The sequence below is a fragment of the Pleurodeles waltl genome, chromosome 12 (genome assembly GCF_031143425.1).
Source record: "Pleurodeles waltl isolate 20211129_DDA chromosome 12, aPleWal1.hap1.20221129, whole genome shotgun sequence".
NCBI lineage: Eukaryota > Metazoa > Chordata > Amphibia > Caudata > Salamandridae > Pleurodeles > Pleurodeles waltl.
Window position 1 is genome coordinate 496,222,362 of NC_090451.1, and position 25,891 is coordinate 496,248,252.

Consider the following 25,891-nt stretch of genomic DNA (forward strand, 5'->3'; position numbering starts at 1 on the left):
AGAGGCGGGGTGTCAGGATAGTTTTTTTAGGGCTCAGGGTAGATGGAGGGGTCGAGGCAATTTACTTATTAGAGAGGGAAGGTTTTGGGGCTCGTGAGTGGGGGTGTTGGGGTAGTTTAGTTTTTTGGGGGCGGGGTGGTGGGTCGGGATAGTTTTTTTTAAGCTTCACTGCAGGTTGGGGCACTTTAGTTTTATGGGCAGGGGTGGAGGGGTCGGGGTAGCTTTTTTTAGGGTTCAGGGTGGGTGGGAGGTGTCAGGGTAGTTTAAGTATTAGGGTTGGAGGTAGTTTTGGGCCTTAGGGTGGTTGGGGCAGGGTTTATTTGACAAAACCATGCATGCCATTTTGCATGCCGTTTCCACATATGCCTTTAATAGGCATGCTTTTACAATGAAATTTGTTGTAAAGGCATGCGTCGTAAAGGCATGCGTGGAAAAACGACGGGTTTGTGGTTCTTACCGCGTTGCTAGGCATGCTTTGTTTCAGCATGCGTGGTTCCATCATATAATCATTCTGTCTATCTGTCTATAACTTGTGCTCTAAGGTAACTATTACTCACACCCTCGCCATGCACTGCTAATTACCTCACATATTACATCACGCATGACATCTTCTGTGACATCGTTGATAATTTCACTGCAACACTGATAAGAAAACTGTGCATGGCAGGGGCAGGAGGTACATATACCTTAAGGCATGAGTTATGGATACCAAATTCAAATTTAAATCATTATTTATTTGGATATTACTCCATAAAAGATATACAGTCCCTTTAGAAAAATAATATACAATAAAGTGCTTCAAAACATTAATAAATAAATAAAATCCTTCATTACAATTAGTTGGACCCAGTGCTTAATTTGTAAATTAAAACGTGCCGGTGCTCAAGCCCCCCTCTTCAACACGCAGCTGCTGCAATTAAATGTGCGACCACAGAATACTGAGGCAGTGTAAGCCTGAAGCCATCTCTGGCCTCTTCAATCCATTTAAAGCCCCTCCCTGACTCTTCAGCTCACTCTTGCAGCTTTCTGCTTTCTCCCATTGTGAAGCTTTTTCGTTTTTCTCTTCCTCCATCTTTCCCAAATGTGTATTTTGTTCGCTGTAAATGCTTGAGGCACAACAATAAGCGCCGGCCCTCTAAAATAAGTGCCTGTGATTAGCACCGGTTTCAACAAGCACACATTAAGCACTGGTTGGACCATTATTAATTCTCGTAGCAGAGGGTTTTTAAATGCATCCGTTTTTTCCTCTGTTCTATAGCATATCAAATTAATTTTATCGCTGCATCATATTTCTCTAGTGTCCACTTTACAGAGATAGTTAAAAGCTTCTCTACAATAAAAGAATTCATTGGTGATAAATAAAGGTTTAAAAAAATATTTCCTGATTTCATTATAAAATCTACAAGATATTATAAAGTGCATCGTAGATTGTGCAAAACGTCCCTCACAGGGACACTTCGGTACAATTTTACTCCATATTCTCATCTTTGGGAAAGCTACTAAAAGATGCAGTGTCCTAAAACGCATCTGGGTTAGGTAAAATCTGCCTTGGGTGTTTACAACTGTCAATAAATAGTTTTGGATTGTATCATTGGCTTCAGTCATATAGAGTGCTACTGTCAATATTCTACATTCTCTATTTACTCTATCACTGTCTCTCCATTGCATTAATTGTTTTTTCAATTATTTTTTACTAAATTGGAGAATAATACCCAGATTGTCTAAGTGTGAATCCAAGTTTATGCTTTTCAACAGATCTTTTAAATGTGCAAACCATGGGATTGTATCCCAGTGTTCTAGTGTAAGGCAGTCTTTAAGGATCTTTTTCGTAAATCGAGTCCCTTCTTTGGACCAAATGCCATGCCAAGCCAATAGGACACTGTTATATATTAAATCTTCCACATAGGGGCAGTCTAATTCCCTATGTACCATATACGTTGAGGTAGTATTTGGTACTGCTAATAGTCTACAGAAGAATTTATTCTCTAATGATTGTAATGACTGAATCTCAGGCATTAAGCCCCAAAGGCTGGAACCATACGTTATGCTACTGACTGTTTTACTTTTATATATTTGTAGCATTTCCCTAAGGGGTTTATTATCGATTTTTTTTTTGAGAATCTGAAGATGGCCTCTGTTGCCCTAACATACTTCATCTTAATTATTTCTAGATGTTGTTTCCAGTGGTCCATACTAAAATACTGTACACCCAGATATGTAAATCTATTTACCTTTTTCACATTTGTGGCCCTTAATAAAATACGTTTTCTTTCTGGCCTTTCCCTGGCCACAAGTCATTACAACTGTTGTGTTCAGATTCAGGCACATGTCTCTACCCTCCATAAACTCTGCAAAACCCTCATTCAACCACTGCGGCCCATGTGCAGTTCGTGACAACAGTACCGCATCGTCTGCATATAGGAGTACTGGAACAGGACATTCCCCTATTTTGGGTGTATAGATTGCTATGTATTTAGATGGGCATCCACCCCATTGATGTAGAGGGAAAATAGAAGGGGAGCTAAAACACAGCCTTGACGTACGCCTCTCCCAATCCTAAAGCCTGGGGTACATTCACCATTTCTTTCATATCTCACTCACGCAGTTAAATGGTTGTACAATTGTGCCACAAAACTAATTATATCTAGGGGCGCACCCAGATCTATTAAAACTTTCCACAACGTTGCATGGTTCACTAAATCAAAAGCACTGCTAGGATCTGCGAAGCAGAAAAACACACAACCCTTTTTTGCTACTGTGTATTTACTTATTATTAAATTAAGATTTATACACTGTTCCAGGGTACCAACCTCAGGTCTAAAGCCCAACTTGGCCTCCGTGAGTATATGATTTTCAGTTGCCCAAGACGCTAATCTTTCTAGGAGTACTCTCCTTATAATTTAACTGACAAGTCTAAAAGGGAAATAGGTAGGTAGCATTTGGAGTCACCTCTATTTCCCTTTTTAAAAATAGGAACAATTATACTTTCAGTCCATGATGTTAAAATATATCCCCTTGCCACACTCAGAAAAACGTGAGCCACAATAGGGCACCATAGATCCAAATATGTCAAGTAAGCATCTACTGGCACCCCTCATGGTCCGGTGCCTTCCCTTTCGAGCATCTTCCCATCGCAGATCTCATTTCCTCTAAACTAACCGCTTTTAAAAAAGGAGGCTTGATCTCAATTATCCTGGTGTTCAAAGAATGCATAATCAGGTGATCCGGATTGAATATTATGCCAAAATGGGAGAGGCAGTCCGCTGATGAAACATGTTGGTAATTTCAAGTGCATCTCTATTTTTTAAGAATGGTTGGTTGATGGTTTTCCAAAATAATGTATTATCTCTCAATGCGGCTGCTTGCTCATGATTATCCCAGGCCCTAACATTCAGCTGTGCCTTCTTAGTCTCCAGTTCATGTTTATATCTGGAGGGTTTGTTAATTACTTCTTCCCTGTTTCTTGGATGGGCCTGCAGGGCTCGCTTGAGTTCCTGTCTTATTAATGAGCAATTATGATCAAACCATTTTACTCTATTTTCATCCCCAGGTGTTGCTTTTAGGCTCTCTGATATAGCATTACTAAGTTGATTTATATACCTGCTGTTCTATTGGATGATTAGACGCATTGATTTCAAAGTGGATTGGTGTCTCGCCTGATTCTTTGTTTTGATATATCACAGTGGGATGTTTCACTCCTGCAGCTGCGGCCGCCCTGCAGACTCTGGGGAACCATACAAACCAATTCATAAAGAGAACTGTAACAGGAGGGGGCCCGACCCGCTCCCCTTCTTACAGTAGATGGCATTTAAACAGTATTTGTTTGTGATGCAGGTGAGAAAGGGTTGGGGGGGTATTTCACCTCTCTTCTAGCTGTTCACAGATTTCCACCGTTTACCTTTATCATAGTGAGAAGCAGCTTTGAGTACAAGCATGTGGACAATGACATTGAAATGTAGGTATTGGTTAAACTGCAACGCCTATGATGCCATTCAAGCTGTATGTAGATTATGCATTGCAGTAAGCAACAAGAACATTTAAACAGTGCATTATGGGACTTATATGTTTGACTATTCAGTCATCTGATTGTTGATAGATAAGTACTGGCGGAAACCACACCTGCTGGCACTATCCTGTGAACAAGGCATTACACGCCGAAAGGCATGGATTTCTAGGTGAATTGGTGCCTCGACTGATTCTTTGTTTTGATATACATATAGAGAGAGCATCCAGTCTCTAAAATGAGTGACTTATTGTATTACTTTGATATTATTTTGATGTTATGTTTTACTGGGTCTTTTGTGCCAATTAATAGTCAACGAAAGTCATGACCCTTCTCAAAAATGACATCTAGAATCAGCATATGAAGGCATCTAGTTTTTAGAGAATGGCTGCCAGGAATATGCAGTGTACGAAGCAGCAGTGGCTTCTCCGTTAGAGCGGAAGAGCGTTGCCCCCCCCACACAAACAGCAAAAGCTGCAAAACCGTTAACAAACGAAATGATAACACCATGTTTATTATTGTTTCGTTTGTTAAAGGGGCGCAACCACAGGAGTGATGAGCAGTGAGGGGAGTGCACTGTGCACTCTCCCTCAGTGTGCATTTATGTTTGGCTGGTCGTCTCGGGCCGCCCAAACACACATGAGCAGTAGGCTCTCTCCAGCCCAGCAACACAGGTGCCGGGCTGGAGAGAGCATACACAGGCTCCCAGTATGCCTTGGTGTGCCCTGGCTTTTATTTTTTTATTAAACTTTACCCCTTCCCACCAGCACCCCCCCCCACGCCACACCCTCTTGTGAGTGAGCGAGCCGTGATTGGTACAAAGCCTTTTTAGAAATACTCTGAACAACTTTAGCCAAATTTTTAAAATGAGGAATACAATCACTGATATCCTGGTACATATAATATTATTTAATATTAAGTGAATGACCGCAGAGCAGACACATTTTAGATACATATTTTCTACTGTCATTGAATTTGGTAAACATTTGAGAGAAGTAATAAAGTTTTTATGAAGGGTCAGAAAGCACAAGTGTTCCTTAAATGTGTTTCACAACGGACCTGCATTTCAGAATAGGATGTAGACACAGTTATCCACTGTGGTAACTTGCATATCACACTATCCAAAGCAAATGTCAAAACTGGATTAACTCAGAAGACCTCAAGATGGCCCCACTGTATCAGAATTTAAGAAAAGAGTCAGTTAGTTGGTAAATTCAGCACTAGTCATCCTCTCATTTCAGCCAAAACAGCATCTCAACCAGTGGTTCAGTTAGCCTAATCTTACTGTAAACTGCCATATCAGAATCACTGTCGTAATAGTTCATCTGATTGTAACCACAGATGCTTTCTCATTTGCATGTGGTCACATCTCAATTTTTCCACAAATGTTTAAAGAGACCTAATAGGGTTCCCCACTGCTCTTGAATCTGAGAACTGCCATGGTAGAAGAATGATCTTTGTGTATATATGATGCAAAGTGAACATTTATCCAAACGAAAATAGTGCCATTCCAAACTGGTTGATGATTTCACATTTGCAACTAGTGGGGTGTTATTGTAGGGATCTACAAAATTTCTAGAACACAGACGGAAATCTCTCATGATAAACTCCGTGCTAAGTTTCAGGATACAATACACAACTTTGCTTCCCAAATGACGTCATAACTAATTGTTGTTACCTTCACATTTTGATTCAATGTCTCATATGCATATTGTTTTCAAATCTTAATTAGGCTTTTATTTGTTTTCTTTGTAGGTGCTGGGCCTACTAGTTTGGGCTCTTATCGCAGATTCACATTATCAGTACGTTCCGGCCTACAGTTGGGTCATGTTTGTGGCGGTCTTCTGCTGGATAGCAACAGTCATTTTGTTTGTGCTTCTTCTGCTGCAACTACATTTCAAATGTAGCATGGTGCCCTGTGACTTAGTGGTAAGTATGGTTTGTAACACCGAAATCTCATCTTTCTAAGTGTGGCCTGAGTGCAACAGGTAGACAAATAAATTCTGGTAGAAAATGTCTGCTGTCAAAATAGAGCTACTAATCACAGCCATATTGTAAAATATATAGAAAATAAAGATAAAACAAATGTAGCTTAATATGGTGGTAATTTTAGTCGACATATCTTTCTGATTGATTTGGTGACTGTTGCGCATACAGAAGGAGATTGTGTCAAGTAGGAGTCACCTTATTGTAAAAGTCTTCTTCAAGGAAGTGCTGAGATGAGCTTGACTTAGGTCCGGCTGGAAGATGCTCCCGCTTCACTGGTGTGTTTCTCTGATACAGTAGCAGTGGCTGCCGGTAATTTTAGGAGGGAGGGTGGCGGGCGGGAAGCACACTCACACTCATTCATTCACATACGCACACACATCCATTCACAACACTCATCAACATTCAAGCATACACGCACGCACCAAACATTCATTAAAAAAAAATCATACACACACTTACCTTCAGCTCGGAGGTCTTAGGAGGGTTGGGACTGCTGCCTTCCCTCGCTTGCTGACCTTAGGTCAGACAATGAGGGAAGGCAGCAGTCCCAACTTCATCACAGAATGGGATGGGGTCAGTGAGATGTCTGACCCCACCCCACTCTGTGACGAGGTGTCACTGATTGACACTCGCCCTGGGCGCTTCAGGGCTTAAACCTGAAGTGCCCAGGTCGGAGTCAATGGGTGACGCTTCTCCTCGTCACCGAGGGGAAGGGCCTCGAGGCACCATTGCTGAGCCGAGGAGGTCACGCCCATAGGAGCTGTGACCTCTTAAGCCCAGCAAAGTTCAGCTCAGGCAGCCAGGAGTCTGCGCAAATCGCGCATGTCTCGCTCCTGGCTGCCTAAGCTGAACATGAAGAGTGCCTGTCAGGCTGACCTTTGCACAGCCTGACAGGCACTCTTCATGAGGGGCAAAAGGTGGAGGGGGCATGGCCCCTCCGCCCTAAAGGATGGGCCGCGGCTGTACAGTATAGATTCCATCAGTGCCAGAGATGCCTAATGCTAGGTAAATGACATTTGAACCAACTCTGGTGTCTAACCTTTGAAATTATCATGCTCCATAGAAACGAAAAAAGACCTATACAAAAGTATTACATCATTTAATTATTAGGCAAATCAAGAATAATGTGTAAATGGCAATAGACGATGAAACGATTGTAAATAGCACTGTTTAGATTTTGATGGGTACATTTCAACAGTATCCCACAGTGATAATCACACAGGCCTTCATAGACGTCACTCTGAAGTAAACATTGGAAGAGTATGCTACTGTGGTTTCCTGTGTCTGAAAACCATCCAGGAAAAGGTAGAAGACTGAATGAAGCATAGAAAGTAACTAATAGAAAAATAAAACGTGCATCATAAGCTAAGCTGCGTGTGCTAGAGTGGGCGAACAGAAACATGGTAGAGAGAGTGTATTTAAGCATGCAAGAGCATTTTCTGTTCTGGTGAATGGTCAATTTATACTGAGAATGTCTGATATATATATATATATATATATATATTAGAGATAACCCTTACTTATATTCAATACTAATGCAAAATCACAGTAATTTAGTACATAGAACTCTAATATGTATCACTGTATAAGTTGTAAGATGTCGCTCACTGTACCTTTATGAAATCCGATTGGTCGACCATAGGATCCCGCTCATGGTGTGAGCTGTGACTAACCTCCCACACTCCCTAAACTGAAAAAACAATAAGGAGATGCAGGTTTCTGTCCTTATCAGTTGTACCCCTGTTTCACCTTTGATAACGTGGCCTGAACACCAGTGGAATTCCCATAGAAATAAAGAACTTAAAGGTCAACAGGTTTATCCAGTCCTTTCTCTCATACTGCAGTTCAGAATTAAGATTGGATTAATGGTCATCCTCACAAATGTGGTAATGCTGGGTACAGCGGAGGTCATCCCTGTCCTGCATTTTGTTCAATGTTTATGTGCACTGCCCTAATGCAAATTCTTGTACAATGCAAGGTGACATTTCAAATGTGCACTGAGGTTAGACAAATCCACTACAGAATGGAAGGCAAACCACAGAATTTGACCTAGGTTAATTCATGCTTGGGCCATATGCTCTTTGAAGAAGGGGAGCTTCTCCTGCAGAAATGGAACTAAAGACACACTTCTAGTGATACAAAGAGCTGCACATATCTCACTGCTTTTTGTTTGGCCCTGAGGCCTTAGAACACTTATTCTTCTCTTACAGAAAGCAAGGAAGTTGAAAATCCTTTTCTATTCTAAGCCCCTTTCCACTCCCCAAATCAATGCAATAGTTAAGAGTCTCAGCGCTTGTTTGCCCTGGTTATAAAATCCTTCCCTTAATCCAAACTTACTACCGGGTGGAACTCACATGAACGCTGATCATGACACACATAGGGGCTGATTACAGGTCGGGTAAAGCAGAATTACCTTGTTGAATTTGGCTCCATCTCAATCCAAGCAGCTTCAGCTCCTCCGTTAGGGTGGAGGAGCGTTGTTCCCCCGCCAGCAGCAGCCGTTGCAAATCCTTTAACAAACGAAACAGTAATAAACCATGCTTATTATTGTTTTGTTTGTTAAGGGTTCGGGGCCTTGTAGGATGACCTGGACAAGGGGAGTGCACTGTGCACTCCCCTCAGTGCGCATGTATGTTTGGCTGGCCATCTTGGGCCAGCCAAACACACATGCGCATTAGGCTCTCTCCAGCCCAGCACTGTGTTACCAGCCTGGAGAGAGCCGGCACAGGCTCCCAGTCTGCCTGGGAGTGACCCGGCTGGGCGCTCCCAGACAATCCTGACACTGCCCTGAGCAGCGTCAGGATTGGTTGCAGGGCAGGCTGGGAGCCTGGGCCTGGAGCGACAAGAGAAAGAGAAGCGGCGTGGTGGCGGATCAGGTAAGTATTTTTTATTTATTTTTTAATTTTGTAATTAAATTTTACCCCTTCCCACTCCCCCACCCCGCCGCACCTGCCCCTCCCCGCCCCTTGTGAGCACAACAAGCCATAACTGAATCCAAGTTGGTTGGCTTTTACACATCCATTTTACCTAAGTGTGAGAAAATCTGACCCAATTTTCCTGGACAGTAATTTTTTCCAGAAAACTTGCACAAGATTTTGGCTACATAGGAGTCAAGCCTCATTCTGCATTTTGGTTTAAAAGAAAACAGAATAGGAAACAGATAAATCTTCCCCTGCCATTACATACTCTACCTCACACCCTACCAAACCAGCAGGCCCACACATACCTTTACCACCTGCTCAGAGCAGATGATAACTGCATGTAGTAAAACCACTGGACTGGTGAATATTGTGTGTGAGTTATGACTAGTAGAATCAGTTCCAAATAGTAATTTCCCATTCTATAGGGATTAACTTGAAATTATATAAAATTGTAGAACTTTTGTTGTGGGCCAAGTACAATGAAATAGGGCTCAAGATTACTGTATCCACATCTACACAGCCCTACCTAAGAAACTCAGCAGGCTCGAAAAGTTACAAAATCAGATGGACAGAATGCGCTTGAATCAGTGCAGGAATAACCACATCAAATCGCCTTAATGGGCCTCCTATGGCTCCTGGTTAAGGGTGATGTTCCAGCCCGTGTCTACTTGTTACTGGTTTGATTTCAAGGCTACAAGGCTCGGAATACTTGTTGTAAGTGGGCCCCATTAAACACAACACAGGATCTACACTCAAAGACCACACATTAAATAAACCAATGAACTTTCAAACTGTTGAAACATTGAGGCATTAGGATGGGGACCCAATGCCTGAGGGTATGGAAGACCACTTAGACCATGAATGACAGCCTAACCAAATTGCATAGGGTTCAGGAAAAAACTGAAAACTAAATTTCAAATGTGCTTTCTACTGACCTTCATGCTGTATGCCAGTTGGCACTGAAACACTTTAAACCAAGGGGCTTATGTATTAAAAAATCATGCAGTGCAACGCAACAAGTCTCCTTGCTGTGCTGCTTGATAGGGAAAGGGCAGGAATGCACCGTACTTAACATTGTACGGTGCATTCCTGTCTTTTCCCTGCGCAGGCGTACAATGTGCTGCCTAGTGCCAATGCAGGCACCCTTGCACCATGGGGCAAGGGTACCTGCGCTTAAAGCAGGATTGTTTTTAAGCATGATTGGGTACCTTCCTGCACCAAAACAATCCTGAGAGGCATTTTCCTCTTTCTATGTGTGCTTCAGAGTGCAGCACACGTAGAAAGAGGAAGGAACAAAGAGAAATAAAGATATTTCTCCTTGTTACGCCTTACCTGGGGAGGCGTAGGAGTTTGATGCATTCTCAGGTCTGCCAGTAATGGTAAATCTGGGAATGCACTGAAATCCATGGGTGGATGCATGGGAACACCCACGCTCCACCCATGGATTGCCTTCCCAGGGCAGAATAATGCAGTGCAGCGATTTGCTCTGCAATGCGTCACTCTAGTTCTATCAAGAGAGGCAAGGCCATGCAAGGTAGCCTTGCATAGCTTGATAAATCTAACTTAAGAGTTGCATCACTCTTGCGTGGCGCAAGGGCAACACAGGTTTTTAATAAATGTGCCCCCAAATTGCTACTGAAGATCATAAAGCTTAAAAGTCTCTCATCCTTGCCTGAAGTAAACTGTATCGCAAAATAAACATTGTCAATGTGTCTGGATGAGATGCAGAACGCTTTTAAATTTACAAGATAAATAGCTAGGATTTGTTCAAAGAAAAAATGTAAGTACAAATAAATAGATTGGAAATAGGATCGAGCCTTATGAAAATATAAACCAAATCAATGCTAAATCCCTTGTGTTAAAATGAATAGAAATACAGCAAATGTGGTAAAAAAAAAAAATGGTCATGTGTTTTACGAAACTTCAGCCGGGACCTATGCAGCCTTTAATCCATTGTATGGGATTGGACTAAAGCAAGAAGTTTTTCCTAGTCAATGGGTTCTATTAAGAAGGTATTATAAGCTTAAACATATGCTTTTTGCAGAAAAGAGCTATGTTTACAACTTCGGTCCTACTACACATAGGGCGCACTTTTCCAGTTTGCGCTATGACGTACCTTTAAACAGTTGCACCATCTGCAAACAGGAAAAGTGCACCCTATTACAGTGAATGCACTGCACTCAGAGCAGCCGGTAACTCCTGCTGCCCTGGGGGAAGCATATGGAAGTGAAATATGGAGTCGCTGCTCCAAAACCTCTCTGTGTTTCACTGTGCAGGTGGAAATTCTTCTGCACTGTAAAAAGGGATTAGAGATCCCTTTGCAGGCAAGTGCAGTGAGTGACTGCCCCCACCTGCAAAGGAATCTCTGGGAGGGGTCCATAGGACCCCCCACTTTTCCCCTTCAGAAGGCCGACCTGAGGGGGTGCACTGACAGTGTGGCACCTTTTTGTGGTGCAGTGTCATTGCACCTCCTGGTGGCTTCTTTGCATTTGCACCAACATCCATAATACGGTGCGGGTGCAGAGGTAAAGAGATTCCTTCATTTCTATGGGGCCACACCCCCCATTCAAATGAGGAAATGCCTCCATGAGATACCACTGGTGCTACATATACTACCTGAATTACAGAAGGGGCCACACAAGCATATGTGTTCTCTTCTGTAATACCGAAGTGCCCAAGAGGCACACACAGCAGGTACACATATCCATTGTGCCCCCCGGAGCGCTTTCTGTAATACATGCCCTAGTATGTATTCACAGGAGGCTATCTAGTCAGTGGAAATTAATTTAGTCCTAAGCGATTCTACACAATGACTACATGCAAGTGCTCAGGAGGTCCTGTCATTCAAAGGGTGGTAATTTGGGGTTCCAGTTTGTGGTTAGCTTTGTGAGTTTGTGAACACTGACAAACTTCTGACTCTGAGAGCACTGACAAGTGTCTCTCTGACACTTTCCCAGCCTGGAGTTGTCATGATTAGCACCTTCAAAAAGCTGAACTAACTCCCCTTTCAGAATTCGATGAGAAAAGAAACATACCCAAACTTCGTGGGGCTTTACGTGAAGGGGTTTCTCAGCGGAGGAAAAAAATATGCAATTGCATATAGACGTTGTCTTTCCCTAAAGAAGACGTGTACTGTGCGTACAGTGGGGATACTAACATTGGAAACAGTCACAAAACTGTCCCTGTAGTGTGCCTGTTACACAGCAACTGGCTCAGCTTTTTTGATGTATTAGAGAAATGTTTGGGAATTCCCAAAAATGCAAAAGTAAATTCAAGCGGTAGAGGAAATTTCTCAACATCATCTTTGCACTTTATATTTTTGGGTGAATCATGATAAAGGTTTTTTCATTTTAACTTGGTCCTTTTAATGAAGGAAATATTTTCCCAGTTCAACAAAGCTACCCAGTATGTAAGCAGGGCTGAAGAAGCATGACAACACTAGCCATGAGTCCTCTGTCAGCCACTGAGCTGAAGAAAAGCTTCAAACAGTACTGTGTCAGACTGACTTTAGATGTGCATAGGGCCTTCAGTGATACATTTCCTTCTGTAGAGGATTTAAAGAACTTACCTATATATTTGTCATTCGCTTCCAGGGAACAGGTTTGTGAAAACGTAAACTTTGACCCGGTCAAGACACTTCCTGTATCTCAGGAGGATACATCTTTTTCAGATACTTGTCACAAAGTTCCCTCAATCTTCTCGACAGAAGCCTTCCAAAGTTAAAGTATTTTCACTGGCAGTATACTTTGTGTTGAGTGCTAAACCCCGGCACACTGAAGCTACCTATATGTTTTCTGGCTCATAGCCCTTAGTATACATCGAAGTGACCTGCATCCTCTTGGAAAATGTAGTAGTGGGCTACCTACAACCATCATAAGCCAGTAAAGTCTTACGAATAAAAACTTGGTTATGTGTGAAGTTTTCTTCTGAATCCGGACCTTCACTGTTTCCCAGGACTTTACGCCTCAAGAGGCATCTTCTCCAGGACATAAGCAATCTGTCTCCACCACACTCATCAGTTCTTGGTGGTTAATCAGAAAACTCTCTTCCACAGTTGGACAGCTGAAAACGTTTCTTTTCACTTAACATTTCCCCTAATTCTGCATTTTGCCATACTGCATTTTTGATACTCTTTCATTTTCAGGCAGAGCCACTGAACCACTTCATATAAAAAACACTCAATAAATAAAATATGGAGCATGTTTTTGAAGCGGAGTTTCAGACTAGAAGTAGAACGCCACTTCCAGTTTTTGTCTAGCAGACAAGGAAGGGTTTTCTCACTTAACATGCAGTGAAGTCTTCCTCTCCTCTAATTGCCCTTTTATCCTGAAGGTCCAGTTATGAGGGTGAGCATTGGTGCTTAAGGGGTAAACTAGTGTGCTACTAGTAGGTCCTCACAAAGAATCTTCTATCTAGGTTCCCACTTCCACCTTCTTAACAATATGACAAAGTTCCTGCTCGGCAGCAAGACAAATACCAGGGTAAATTCCCCAGGGTTAATAACAGTGAATATCCAACATGGCAAAAGGTGTTCTTAGCCAGGCAGATCTATCTCTCTCCTCCTTCCTACCACCATCCCCTTACAAACCATCCCAGCCTAATCAACCACAAATGCTTTCTATTGACAACACAAGTTGGGCTTCCCATGGAGGAGGGAGCCAGGGGGTCTGGAAAAGATGCACCTAGTGAATAGATTAAGGACCTAATAGTTGGGTGGAATTGTAAAATCTTTGGATTTCTTGTGAAATTGCTAAATCCGAAGAACACACTGTTGGAATTTCGTCCACCATTAGAATATATGGTGGAAGGAGTTCCACTGACAGATTGTCCTCCAGCTTTAACAAAAACTTCAGAGGATTTACATAACCACTGAACTCATAGCCGGGTTGCTTAGACATTTCTACCAAGATGTGCAAAGACCAAGAAATATCCTCTGACTTCTACCCTGCCTATTCTTTCAAAATGGCTAGCATCTTTTTGGAGAAGGTGCTCCTTCTTCAGAGCCATACTTTACTGTCATTATCAATTTGTATTTAGATAGTGTACTGTCTGTTACCATTATGACATTGCAGTACTTTTTGTTGATCTGGGCTATGGCTTTCTAAACTTTTCCATACCAGAGCAGAATCAGATTTAGTTTTGTGGCATGGTGCCATCAGTAAAGTGAGTTATGTTTTTTTTCTAACTAAGTGGACATCATTCATTCAGTACAGTTAAAAAATGCGTACAATATTCTTTCTCACATAAGTTAAAAACTAAAAGTGATAACTTAATTCAGCCTTCAAATCTGATAGGCTGTCATTTTTTTATGTGACCAAGAGTGGCCAAGTAATGCACTTTGTAGATAACCTACCTCTGTGTAACCAGTCCAGTATGGTGTATAACTATGAAAGTTGGTTTATAAACCCTCCATTATTAGGATTTGATATCTCTCATTCTCAGTCCGGTGAGCTGACACCACATCTGACTAGCTCCTCTGTAACTGGAGCTGCACACTGAGCGAAAAGGACATTTTCACAGAGTTGATAATGGCTGATGTCTGATCAACACAACATGTCATAAGCCTTAAGTTATTACTTTCAAATGCAGCCTGGTTCTGCTTTGAAGGAGGCTAGATGAAACTCAATAAATTTTGTGTCTTACCTGTCACTTTGTGATAACACTCTGAGTGCGAAGGGGTGCATCCAGTGAATGTGTGGTTGTGGTTCACTGTCACTTTCCAACAGAACAGTGACACTGGAACCAAGCTGATGAGTCCCAATCAGAATGAAACAACTTTTGGCTAAATTAGATACATTTCAAGCATTCCTCTCATCATCTTTTGTGTGTTTCAAGCTGAATCACTCTCCTCATTACCTCCTTTAATAGCTTCTGTATCTTTTCCACTCATTTCCTACACTGAAGTGTTTTTGCATTGGGGCTTAGCCTCTGACTACTATTTTATATACAACCCATAGGTTGACCACTAGCTTGCACTGTTCCCATATTTCCTTCATAGTACAGACAAGATACCCCACTCAGCTTCTTCCCCTGTGTTCTCAGGCTTTCTATGTTCAAATATTCCACACATCTCAATCCCTAGTTCCCATTATGAGCATCACTGGGAAATGATCTGAGATTATGCTAACCATGTATTAACTCCCCAGTATATTGGGAAGTTCAACAACTGGGATAAACAGGTGGCCCAGTCTGAAGAACAAGTGATATCATAAGAAATAGGAGCATTGTGTCTATTGGCCATGTTTGAAGAGCCACAGGTCTAACTAGTGAAAATTTCAGGCAATTTTAGCTAGCGATGTACTTGTCTTTCCCTGATCCTTCACCACCTGTCCGTGTGTCCACTTTTGCATTCAGGACATCATTAAAATTGATATCCTAATGATATGTGTCAAGGATCTCAAGAAACAGTGAGCACAATCAGTTAAGTGCATTTTCTTGGTGTCTGAGAGGGGCATAAACACTATCATGAATTTCTCTCTTTTCCAGATGCCAGTTACTGATGTGTAGCATAGGTTGCGTATGAATATTCCTTGTTGACTTGTAGTGGAATTGTTTTTCACACCATCACGTCTACCCCTCTTGAGCACTACTATATCCGGCATGGGAAGACAGCTTGTATTAACCCCTTCTCAGGAAATATATTCGGTCCCCATGAAGTAGGTCTACTAGAAGAGTATTAGGTGCTTTCTGTGTCTTTTAAGGAAGTATGTCTCTATCCTTCACAGTCAAGTCACCTAATTCCATGTTCTTTCCTGTGTTGCTTTCCTGCCACCATTCCCTTTTAGCATAACAATGATACTAAAGTGGAAACAAGCAAAGAAGTAAAAACTTTTTTTCAATACCCAGAGCCCCATTGGTTACTGGGGTTAAGATACAGAAAAGGATTATCGTCAAATTTGTTGTACTAACAGGTTCCTGTCTTCATGTTGAGAGGTTATTTTGTCTCTGATTCTCTGCATTAGTCCCAGTTTCCACTTCTTCAGGCCGTACCTCCATGGCCAGGTCAGCATGGTCTCAAAGTCAGTCTTACTTTCTTCTTTCTGAAGATCTGGCTCCAAGGGCATTCAGGGTTACCTCATCTCCCTGTAACTCTGTGGATAGTGAAACATTACTTGTGTGGAAAGTACAAGTTTAAAGTGCAACGCTTCAAAGAAAACAGACATATTCCAATTTATAGTTCATTCCGAGTAGTTGCATAGTATCTAAACATCTAATTCAAAAGAATCCAATTTTAAGAGCATTTTTGGTGTCCTTTTCCACCTTTGGGTTGACTACTTCCAAGACTTGAAATCTTAATTGTATAATGTAACCACCTGCCTCCAACCATTGCATGCCCACACTTGATGTTTTCAACTTATTTCGTATATTGCTCTTGTGTTCTGTAATCTGCACTTTCATTTTTCTCCCGGGCTTACCTACATACATTTTTCCACATGGACACTTAAATGATTATACTACATTTTTTGTATTATAATTCTGCTGAATGACTCACCTTGATGGTGTGTCCTTTAGAAAGATGTGTAACTGTATGACTAGTTATCACATTATTAAAATGTATGCAATTCAAACACTTCAGAGTGCCTTAATAGTTAATATTCTGCTTTCGACCCGTTAACGTTAAAACCTCCTTAATGTTCCTTGATCTGCTTTATGGGAACAATGGTTTGTTTTTTTACAAGCCCTGGAAATCGGCTTAATTCTGGAGAATTTCCCATTTCTATTGTTGATATTTTTTATTAATTGTGCTTTTATTGTATTGTATTGTATTGTAATCGTATTTATATAGCGCTTACTACCCCTGACGAGGCATCGAAGCGCTTTTCGATGAGTAGCACGCTACTCCGGAACCCAACAAGAATTAGTGATGGATTAGTATCGTTAAATAATGAGTACAGTTTTAGTATTATTATGAGTTAATTTGAGCCGCGGATATGAGAGTTTGTTAGTTAGACTGGAGTAATGGAGGGGTGGAGGAGGAAATAAATCCAGAGGTGTTAATTGGGAGTATATCCTTTATTTACTCAACCCAAAGGCTTGGGATGAGTAAAGGGGGGTGGAGGGGGAAGAGTATGTGGAAGGGTTAGGGAGAGCATAGTAGCAGGGTGAGATGAATGCAGGAGAATTTAGTAGGGTTGTGTGGGAGGTCACAGAGGTAGAGTGACGTTTGGTGAGTTAGATGTGGAGGGAAGAGCTTAGGCAGAGATATTTAGGAGATGAAAGTGGTAGAAGGGATTTGGGATGAGTCAGAGTGAGAATGGAGGATAGTTTGATAGAGACATGACATACGAGTGATGAGTAGATAAGTGTGATAAGATGAGAGCAGGAATTCATAGATATCTAGTATAACAACCCAAAAAACCAGGAGCCATGCAATGATCCACGAACATGTCAAGCACAGAAACAACATATACACATACACATACATATATATATATATATATATATATATATATATATATATATACACACACACACACACACACATATGCAAATACAATACATAATTAGAATCATGGGTAAAAAAAATACTTAGTCAGACAGGTTTAAAGAGTGTGTGTGTATTTTATTGTTATGACATAGTAGCAATACATATTTTCCAAAGAAACTATAAATAAATAGAAATATACATATAATCTGAAAAAAACAAATTATCCACATAGGCATATGCAGTTCATAGTTTTTTGAAAAAGGTGGTTATGAAGGAAAGAGCCAACTCTTGAGTAGTTTTCTGAAGACAAGAAAGTTATCTGTGGCTCTTATAGTTGGAGGTAATGAATTCCATAGTTTGGCTGCTTGGACGGAGAAGGATGTACCACCTATAGTCCTAATATGTAATATTTCAATATACACATCCTTTTAGATTCAGCTTAACAAGTTCTTCCTTTGCAATGTCTGTACCCTGTTCACTGCTTGATCAAGCACTGGTTGAGGATAGCCTTGATGGTTGAATTTCTGTTCAAATAATTCATATGTGGTGGAAAGATCTCCAGGATCAGATATGATTCTTTTTTAGCTTAATGAATTGGGAGAAAAGGAGATGGCGGATCTAACGACCTGAAACACATTGGGTCCTGTGAGACAGCATACCAGGAGGACAAACTAAATCACTTTAGTCATGTTGTGTCATTGTGAGTCAAGTCTATTCATAAAGTGAAGAATTGATGGAACATATAGGCAATAAAAGAAGTTTTTCGGGATGTTGATTACTGTTTGATTTTTTTAAATAATTTTTGGCACTGAACCTGCCAGTTGCAGTTAAGTGAGTCAGGAAGCTGAAAGTGTATAGTGCCGGAGACGGGGGAGCATACCACAGTATTGTGAACGCTGTTTCCACAATGTATTAATATATATCACATTGTATGTCCAGCCTGTAAAGGGAAGAGACTGCAATGCGAGCACATTGCATCAATGACTACAGTCTTTCCTGGGCCTCCGTCCTTGCATTTACAGATGTGCATGTTCATGAGGCATGGCTTTTGCACCTCATTGCGAGTGACTCCTTTACTGTGTGTCTTATTAATACATTAGGTGTAAGACAACAAATTGGCAGTCTCTCGGCACTATGTCATGAAAAGCAGCCTCTACAAGAAGACCATTTAGTACATTTCACCATGACCCACTTTGTCTAAACAATCCAGTCCTCCTGATCACATGCCCTCTGTACACACATCTCACAGTTAGTATTCTATGTCAACAAACTGCACTTTCACTGAACATTTGATTGGCACAGTTCTGTGGGGGTGCTTATTTGCAAATTCAGATAGACTTGGTAATAGAATGAGCATTTCATTTTTTAAACTTCTGCATCATTTTTGCAAGCACTAAAGTAGAAAGTGGCCTGCATCTGTTATTTCATCTGTCTAGACAGCAGGAAAAATTGCATAAGTTGGTTTAAGGAAAGGTTACAAAGAATTGCTGTGGTATCTGACCACGCTGAAAAAATATGTTTTTACTCTGTGTTTTACTTTGAATTTGGTTCCATGAGATAGAATACAATCCCCTTGACATTGCTCCCCCAGTTACCATCTCATATCACAGATCTGTTTGCCTCTTAAAATACTGTGTGTTGGTTACATTTCCAAAAACAGTCTTTTCTACAGATCGCCCTTTATGGATAAATTGGGTTAATGATTTAGGTAACAATTGTTATCAGTTCAAAAAAGCCAAATTAACTGCCAAATGGATAAGGCAGTTGAGCTTTTTTTGCTACTTGACAAATGTAATAAGCACTTTTAATCTGCCACTTTAATTTGTTTCCAGCTTCTCATATACAACTTTGCAGCAGCAACCCTCTATATCACTGGCTTCATAACCTGTGCTGCATCCGTCCCATCAGATTTCAGCCACTACATCTACAACAAGAGAGCAGCTGCATCAGTAAGTACACAGCACAAGGCCCAATCATGGTGTCCAGAAATGTATGAAAAAATACTTTGTATGTTTTAATTGTTTAATAAATTATTAGTGTAAGATCACTTATGTAAATCATATGACGAAATTAATAACTTAGCATCAAAACTTAAAAACAGTTGTACACATTTTATTGACTGAATTCAACAGCAAGTACTATCTTAGTAAAATGTATTCGTATTTTAAGATCTCTTTTCTCATGATAAGTACCTTTGAAACTTGTATAGTTTTCAATTTGTTATATTTAATTGAGCTAAAATATGAATAATTCAATAAAGAAGGAGGCAACACTTCTAAGTTGCCGCTATTACAAAATCTTCAATACCTTTCAGACTTAAATGTCTTGTTAAACAACAGGAACCTGGAAGACATATTGGAGCAAATGCTCTCTGTCCATGAACAAGTCCATTGTTTTGGTTTGCACTGTCCAAAACAAACATTCTCATATAAGATTAATCACTTCTTCTCAGAACTGACTAAAAATGCAATATCTTGCCTTTGATTAATGCCTGAAATGAACCATTTGACATTATTGTATCAAAGAGAGCCTTCAAGCCATCAAGAGAGCTAACAGGAGCTTCTATGGAGTTAAACCCCATAGAGCAACAACACCCATTCCTAAATGTTAAACTTCCACAGAGGCGATATGTCTATTTTTAGTAAGCTTCATAAAGGGGGAGCTTCCAACTTATCCAGAGGGTGACCAATGTATGGTAGCTACCCTAATGCACTACTGAAGGCAGATGGCAGAGTCCTTAAAATATAAACTTCATAACAGAAACTTTTATTTCTAGAGGCAAGTATTAGTCACAATATGTAAAGCCAAATATCCCAAAAGCACACAAGTGAACCATTGTGTTAAAAAATGTCCTTTCCAGTCTAATGTCTTGTCTAGCAACAATGCCAGAGAACAATGTCTCGACTTCTAAGATGCAGCTCTTGTTAAGAAATCAACATCTACATGTGCTGGCAGATTAACAGTCACCACTTGCATTATCTGGGTATTGATTTTTGAACTATTGTACTTGGCATGCTTGAGTAATTTGATTGAGCCCAATATAGACCTATTAGCGTAGGACATTCCTCCAATCTTCCTGATGTCCATTTTAGGTGGATTCATACGTATTGGACTCAGGTCATACTTTAGGCCACACATATAAAGAAGATATCAAATCAGTGCAAAAGCAAAGCCTAGTCTGACACTGTTTAAACATGTGAAATGCTTGCCAGTCTAATGCTGTCCAACTACAGAGAGTACAATATATCATTTATAACACCAATACAAAAACAAATAATGCCCATGTACCTAATCAGTGTAGTCAAAAGTAAGTATTTATTGCTGTCTTTGAACTCTGAGAAATAGTCCATAAACACACAGTACAGAGAGACCCACAAATGTCCAAGGCTGAATCCGGCTATCATGGTAAGCACCACTTCAGTTTGTGTCATGGACATCTTATTTAAAACCCCAATCAGAGTAAATGGGACAATGTCTATTTGTTACTTCAACTTCTTAAGCAGTGAAGTAGAACGTCCGGAAAGTTATTAAATGTGACCATTGCTAAGAGTCTATAATTCAGAGGGGAATCCTAACAGCTCTTCTTTTTAATGGGAAAGGTTATAGTCCCTTCCAAATATGAGGGTATTCCATTCAGAACAGCGGCCTTGAATCCAGGAGAAAGTGTAGCTAGCCATTACCAAGGATGATCCTTCAGAAGCCTATTTTACCACCCAACTTGCCTGCACTATAAGAAGCCTTACTGGCCATGATACTTTTATCTGCCTCTGAAGAGGCAATCATCAGATTGAATGTATCCTCTAGACTGCAATCATTTGGTGTGTGGTCTCCATTGTACAATTTAAGGTGAACACAATCCCAGGTTCCCTCAGTTGCATCCATAGGGATATTTCAGTGGTATTCTTGAAGATGATTCTGTGACTTTATTGACAAACGTTTAGAATTCTCATCATGCCTCTGTATTGTCTGCAACATCCTGTCCCAATTGTTCTAACAAGATCCTTATTTTGTGTGCTTGATCAATTTCTTATATATTGCTTTGCAGCACTTAAAGAGATTGGGCACAAACTCAATGATTTGTCCCTCTTATTGTCAGCTACAAGATTCCACTTTGCTTTTTTGTCAAAACAGTTTTATTTAAATTGGGCCACTGAGTTATTACGCTAGAGCTACAGCACCCTCAATAAATTAGTCTTGCCAGTTGCCAACAGATCTTCTTATAGGCAAACAACATTATTGTAATCTGAAGTACTCACCCCCGTTGAGCTTCACAAATTAAATTAGTGACTAGAACAAATTGCCACACCGAACCATGACTATTGTTATGTAGGCTAGCTCTTTAATGACATCATATCGTCCAAGGTTGCTTCTACAGGTGCTCTTCTCCCAAAATACTTTATCCATAAAGTTTGAGGATCATAAACCGTTTTCAGGGTCTTTAACTGAAACGTTCTAGGACATAATTTAGAGTTTGGTGGACAGGTTACTCTGTCACAAACATAACTGATATCCTATCCTCCCCATTCTAAGTGCTTTATATCCTATGGTACTTGAAATAAGATGTATCAGTTATTTGTCACGTTTGTGATGGAGTATCCATCTTCAAAACCCTAAATCAGACCCTATCTTCTGAAGATTTCACAAGGAACAAATGTGTGGTCAATACACGCAGAGTAGCATCTTTTGTAGCATGTTATTTAGCTAAATTGCTAGCATATCACCTCTCCCATTGAAACCTACCATATTCTGGTTATTTCTGATAAAACATTGTTTCAGGTATGCTCAGAAAGTGCTATGCATCCATGCCGTCTCGGTAAACAGATGGTACAGCAATCTTGGAATTAAAGCCATCACTATTTAAGGAGACACCTTTGGGAAAGTGATCTACAACTAATCTCTGTAGTTGGCCAACTTGGTTTTAGGCTAAACTATTTTCACTATTACCCAGCTATAAGTAACAATTAATATCAAATTCGAATAGTGAATGGCCTGGCTGTCAAACAAAGCACTAGGCTAGCAAGTATTTTGTCAAAAGGCATTAACAGGACAACATCAGGCATCAGGTTCTGTTTCAGGATCAGGCCTGATTGGAGTCCGATCCACAGCAGTAAAAAGTCCATCCCACGCTTTACCCTTATTGTCCAATCTCACCTAGCTAAAGAAAGCTGATAATCTGGTCATTGAAGATCATACAAGCTCAACTAAGAATGTTGTAACATTAGGTGCTGTGTCAGAGATGTTAGTTAGTTGTAATCATTCAGATCTCTCATGAGCCCTGTTAATGTTCCAGTAAACAAGTGACAAAAGATCTTCCCATTAGTACCTTGGACATAGGTTTGATCATGACATATACCGTCGATCTACTTCCCTCATCTACACAGACCCTCCATGGTCTCAGAGTCCCCATGATATTTTACTTCTTGTGTGCCTCCAACATAGTTAGAAGTAGTAGTAGAAACCGCTAGACACCAGGGATAATTTTTTTTAATGTTATGTATGTGGGGAGCGACTCCTTGGGCAAGGGCCGCTCCCCAGGGGGCCAAATTATGTTTTATATATTAGGCCGATCTACCCCAGGTGGGGAGGGGGGCAGAAAACCCCTAGAACCCCTAGACACCAGGGATAATTTTTTTTTTTTTTATTTATTTATTTTATATGTGGGGAGCGACCCTTTAGGCAAGGGGGCAAAATTACGTTTAGGCCATTTCTGTATCAGCCTATTTTTATTAGGCCAGTCTGCCCCCAAGGGGGGCAGAAACCACTAGACACCAGGGATTTGTTATTTTATATTATTCAATAAGGGGAGGGGCCCCTTGGGCAAGGGCCGTTCCCCAAGAGGGGAAAATGTTTGTAGGCCTTTTGGGGCAGATTGGCCTATTATAATTAGGCTGATCAGCCCCCGGGGGCAGAAACCCCTAGACACAAGGGATATATATTTTTTTATGTTTACTTTTGCTTTTTATATATAGGGAGCGACCCCTAAGGTAAGGGTCGTTCCCCTGGGGGGCAAGTTGTATTTAGGCCATTTCTGCCCCCGGTGGGCACCAGGGATTGGTGTGTGTGTTTTGTTTGCGGGGCAGCCCCTTGGGCAAGGGTCGCTCCTAATGGGGGCACATTACTGTTGGCCATCGGCCTATTTATGGAAGGCCCATGTGCCCCCAAGGGGGGGCAGAAAGCCCAGCAGAGACCAGGGAAGTTTTTTTTTTTTAAAGTAAGAGGATGGGGGTATGGCTATACCCCCACCCCAAATAAATGGGGCCAAAGTTGTTCTGCCCACTAGTGGGCAGATGGGAAAATTAACCCCTTATCCACACCCCAGGAGGGGGAGAAAATCTACTAGATGCCAGGGAATTAAAAAAAAAAAAAAGGTGGGGTGGTGAGCAAGAGGCCAAAATCCACAGCTAGGCACTTTGCAAAAAACAGGTCTGTTTTCTTTGGGAAAATGTGATGTGTCCACGTTGTGTTTTGGGGCATATCCTGTCGCGGGCGCTAGGCCTACCCACACAAGTGAGGTACCATTTTTATCGGGAGACTTGGGGGAACGCTGGGTGGAAGGAAATTCGTGGCTTCTCTCAGATTCCAGAACTTTCTGTCACCGAAATATGAGGAAAAGGTGTTTTTTGGGCCAAATTTTGAGGTTTGCAAAGGATTCTGGGCAACAGAGCCTGGTGAGAGCCCCACAAGTCACCCCATCTTAGATTTCCCTAGGTGTCTAGTTTTCAAAAATGCACAGGTTTGGTAGGTTTCCCTAGGTGCTGCTGAGCAAGAGGCCAAAATCCACAGCAAGGCACTTTGCAAAAAACAGGTCTGTTTTCTTTTGGAAAATGTGATGTGTCCACGTTGTGTTTTGGGGCATTTCCTGTTGCGGATGCTAGGCCTACCCACACAAGTGAGGTACCATTTTTATCGGGAGACTTGGGGAACGCTGGCTAGAAGGAAATTTGTGGCTCGTCTCAGATTCTCGAACTTTCTATCACCAAAATGTGAGGAAAAGGTGTTTTTTTGGCCAAGGATTCTAGGTAACAGAACCTGGTGGGAGCCCCACAAGTCACCCCATCTTGGATTCCCCTAGGTGTCAGTTTTAAAAAATGCGCAGGTTTGGTAGGATTCCCTAAGTGCCGGCTGAGCTAAAGGCCAAAATCTACAGCTAGGCACTTTGCAAAAAAACAGGTCTGTTTTCTTTGGGAAAATGTGATGTGTCCCCGTTGTGTTTTGGGGCATTTCCTGTCCTGGGCGCTAGGCCTACCCACACAAGTGAGGTATCATTTTTATCGGGAGACTTACCAGAACGCTGGATGGAAGGACATTTTTGGCTTCTCTCAGATTCCAGAACTTTCTTTCACCGAAATATGAGGAAAAAGTGTTTTTTGGCCAAATTTTGGGGTTTGCAAAGGATTCTGGGTAACAGAACCGGGTGAGATCCCCACAAGTCACCCCATCTTGGATTCCCCTAGGTGTCTAGTTTTCAAAAATGTGCAGTTTTGGTAGGTTTCTCTTTGTGCTGGCTGAGCTAAAGGCCAAAATCCACAGCTAGGCACTTTGCAAAAAACAACTCTGTTTTCTTTGGGAAAAAGTGATGTGTCCACGTTGTGTTTTGGAGCATTTCCTGTCACGGGCGCTAGGCCTACCCATACAAGTGAGGTACCACATTTATCGGGAGACTTGGGGGAACGCTGGCTGGAAGGAAATTTGTGGCTCCTCTCAGATTCCAGAACTTTCTGTCACCGAAATTTGAGGAAAAAGTGTTTTTTAGGGCAAATTGTGAGGTTTCAAAGGATTCTGGGTAACAGAACCTGGCGAGAGCCCCACAAGTCACCCCATCGTGGATTTCCCTAGGTGTCTAGTTTTAATAAATGCACAGGTTTGGTAGGTTTCCCTAAGTGCCGGCTGAGCTAAAGGCCAAAATCTACAGCTAGGCACTTTGCAAAAAACAGGTCTGTTTTCTTTGGGAAAATGTGATGTGTCCACGTTGTGTTTGGGGCATTTCTTGTTGTGGGCACTAGGCCTACCTACACAAGTGAGGTACCATTTTTATCGGAAGATTGGGGGAACGTTCGGTGGAAGGAAATATGTGGCTTCTCTCAGATTCCAGAACTTTCTTTCACAAAAATATGAGGAAAAAGTGTTTTTTAGGCCAAATTTTGAGGTTTGCAACGGATTCTGGGTAACAGAACCTTTTGAGATCTCCACAAGTCACCCCATCTTGGATTTCCCTAGGTGTCTAGTTTTAAAAAATGCACAGGTTTGATGTGTTTCCTTAGGTGCCAGCTGAGCTAGAGGCCAAAATCTACAGCTAGGCACGTCAGATTTAAATGTAAAAATGTGATGTGTCCATGTTGCGTTTCCTGTCGTGAGCATTAGGCCTACCCACGCAAGTGAGGTACCATTTTTATTGGGAGACTTGGGGGAACACAGAATAGCAAAACAAGTGCTATTGTCCCTCGGCTTTCTCTACATTTTCTCCTTCCAAATGTAAGACAGTGTGTGAAAAAGACCTCTACTTGAGAAATGCCCTGTAATCACATGCTAGTATAGGCACCCCGGAAGTCT

General features: G+C 41.3%; 1 protein-coding gene across 1 annotated transcript in view; it reads left to right on the plus strand.

Moving 5' to 3' along the window:
- Positions 1-25,891, plus strand: part of PLLP (plasmolipin) — a 165,984-nt gene that overhangs the window by 118,741 nt on the left and 21,352 nt on the right. The window contains exons 2-3 of the mRNA XM_069217210.1: positions 5,759-5,932; positions 19,174-19,290. Coding sequence (XP_069073311.1) covers positions 5,759-5,932; positions 19,174-19,290 — 291 coding nt within the window. The remainder of the gene's footprint in view (positions 1-5,758; positions 5,933-19,173; positions 19,291-25,891) is intronic.